At 42.7% G+C, this 2,500-nt stretch overlaps 2 protein-coding genes across 6 annotated transcripts in view; one reads left to right on the forward strand and one right to left on the reverse strand.

The window, feature by feature from the left end:
• Positions 1-706, forward strand: part of echdc3 (enoyl CoA hydratase domain containing 3) — a 3,759-nt gene extending 3,053 nt beyond the window's left edge. The window contains exons 4-5 of the mRNA XM_083546573.1: positions 1-146; positions 221-706. The exon at positions 1-146 is cut by the window's left edge and continues 55 nt beyond it. Of these exons, the coding sequence (XP_083402699.1) occupies positions 1-146; positions 221-553 (479 nt within the window). The 3' untranslated portion in view covers positions 554-706. The remainder of the gene's footprint in view (positions 147-220) is intronic.
• A 1,617-nt stretch (positions 707-2,323) lies between these two features.
• Positions 2,324-2,500, reverse strand: part of fbxo7 (F-box protein 7) — a 7,317-nt gene continuing 7,140 nt past the window's right edge. For all 5 annotated transcript variants that reach the window (XM_083546569.1, XM_083546565.1, XM_083546567.1 and 2 more), the window contains one exon: positions 2,324-2,500. This exon is cut by the window's right edge and continues 851 nt beyond it. The gene's annotated coding sequence lies outside the window, so the exon portion shown is untranslated.

The following is a 2,500-nucleotide window of genomic DNA, read 5'->3' on the forward strand; positions in this document are numbered from 1 at the left end:
TCGCCACGGCGGCAGGATGCCAGTTAGTGGCCAGTTGTGATATCGCCGTGGCGACAGAGAGGTCAAGCTTCGCGACCCCGGGCGTGAACGTGGGTCTGTTCTGCTCCACTCCCGCCGTGGCGATCGGAAGATCCGTTCCCCGGAAGGTAAATATTCCTACGTGAAACCCGTCTTTATTTTTTCCTCCTGCCTGCTGAAGCGTGTGGTCGTTTATCTGCAGGTTGCGATGGAGATGTTGCTGACGGGCCGCGCGCTCACGGCGCAGGAGGCTCTGCTACACGGGCTGGTGAGTGCGGTGGTGCAGGAGGAGCGTCTGGAGGAAGAGACGCTGGCCATCGCACGCCGGATCTGCGAGTCCAGTCGCCCCGTGGTGGCTCTCGGGAAAGCGGCGTTTCAGAGGCAGATGGTGCAAAGTCGAGACGCTGCGTACGTCACCGCGACAACCGCCATGGTGGACAACCTGGAGTTCCGTGATGGTCAGGAGGGAATCCAGGCTTTTCTGGAGAAACGCAGACCTCTGTGGAGCAACAGCACTGAGAAAACACACGACTGACTGTAGCAACATGCACACACACACACACACACACACACACACACACACACACACACACACACGCACGTGCAACAAAGTGCTGTTTTCTGATTAAGGAGAATGTAAAAGTGTGATGATGTGTTTGGATTTAAACTGCAATAAAAACTGGAAAAAGAACAAGAACTGTGTGTTTCAGACAGAAATGAGTCCTAACAGGTCGTGAATTATAAAATCACGACTTACTTTTTGATGTATATTTGCTATAAGAGAATGTTCTAGAAGCAGCATGATGTAGTGTAATGATTTGTGGCAGCGGAAACAAGAAAGTAAAAAAAAATGACAAAGCATGAACTCTTCCAGAAGATAAATATAAATATAAATAAATATATATATATATATATATTTGTGTGTGTGTGTGTGTGTGTTTTATTTTAACGCTGCGAGTAAAAATGCACATCATGTGAAAGAGCTGAGTACCTCTGCCAGGAGGTTACAGTTTCACCTCAGAAAGATAAACACAATTCAACAGAGAGGAATTTTACTGAAACTGTAATGTGAATAAAGAACCTGGTGCAGAAGCTGAAAGTGGAGAGCAGACAGAAATGTTCTTCACCACTGCTGCAGTTTGATGGTTTTATTTGTGCATTTTTGTGGTTCGTATCATCACTCAGAACATCCCTCATTCTCCAGTGAATCATTTTATCATTTCCTTATTTGCTTTTTTGTGAATGGTGCAGTGATTCTGGTGAACGTGAGATCACCGTAACCCTGCAGCAGAAGGAGTAAACTCTGGTCACCTCACTTTTATGGGATGTGGGAATGATTTCCACATGTGTGAAAATTCAGTTTTATGGATATGAGCACATTCTGTCTGTCTGCCGGCTCAAATCAGCATGCACCTAAACCTAATCCTAACCCTAACTCTAACCCTAATCCTAACCCTAATCCTAACTCTAACCCTAACTCTTACCCTCATCCTAACTCTAACCCTAACTCTAATCCTAACCCTAATCCTAACCCTAACTCTAATCCTAACTCTAATCCTAACCCTAATCCTAACTCTAACCCTAACTGTAACCCTAACTCTAATCCTAACCCTAATCCTAACTCTAACCTTAATCCTAACTCTAACCCTAACTCTAACCCTAATCCTAACTCTAACTCTAATCCTAACTGTAACCCTAACTCTAATCCTAACCCTAACTGTAATCCTAACCCTAATCCTAACTCTAACCTTAATCCTAACTCTAACCCTAATCCTAACTCTAACCCTAACTCTAATCCTAACTCTAATCCTAACTCTAACCCTAACTCTAACCCTAATCCTAACTCTAATACTAATCCTAACCCTAACTCTAATCCTAACCCTAATCCTAACTCTAATCCTAATCCTAACTCTAACCCTAACTCTAATCCTAACCCTAATCCTAACTCTAATCCTAATCCTAACTCTAACCCTAACTCTAATCCTAACCCTAATCCTAACTCTAACCTTAATCCTAACCCTAATCCTAACTCTAATCCTAACTCTAATCCTAACTCTAACCTTAATCCTAACCCTAATCCTAACTCTAACCCTAACTCTAATCCTAACTCTAATCCTAACCCAACGACCTGCTGCTGATTCCTCGTTTCTTCTCTGTGCCTTTTTTTCTCTTCTTTTATTTTGATCCAATAATCCACATTCCATTAAATATTAGATTGAGCTGTTTGAGAAATCGGATCTGGCAGGCTTGCTGAGGTTCTTCTGTTACTCAGTAGTTGATGCAGGAACACTGGATGCTAAATGCGTTTTACTCGTATTTAATTTAATTTGTTTATTTGTTTTGAGCTTTTAATAATGAACATGGTCTCAGAGCAGCTTCACACAGATCATGTGCTGATAAAAATTATTAAGTTCTTTAGAGTGTAAGTTTGTCCGTGATGAACAAGTCGGTGGAGTCTGTGGTGAAGGAAAAACTCCCCTTG

Source organism: Silurus aristotelis (assembly GCF_946808225.1).
Source record: "Silurus aristotelis genome assembly, chromosome: 7".
NCBI classification, from domain to species: Eukaryota; Metazoa; Chordata; class Actinopteri; order Siluriformes; family Siluridae; genus Silurus; species Silurus aristotelis.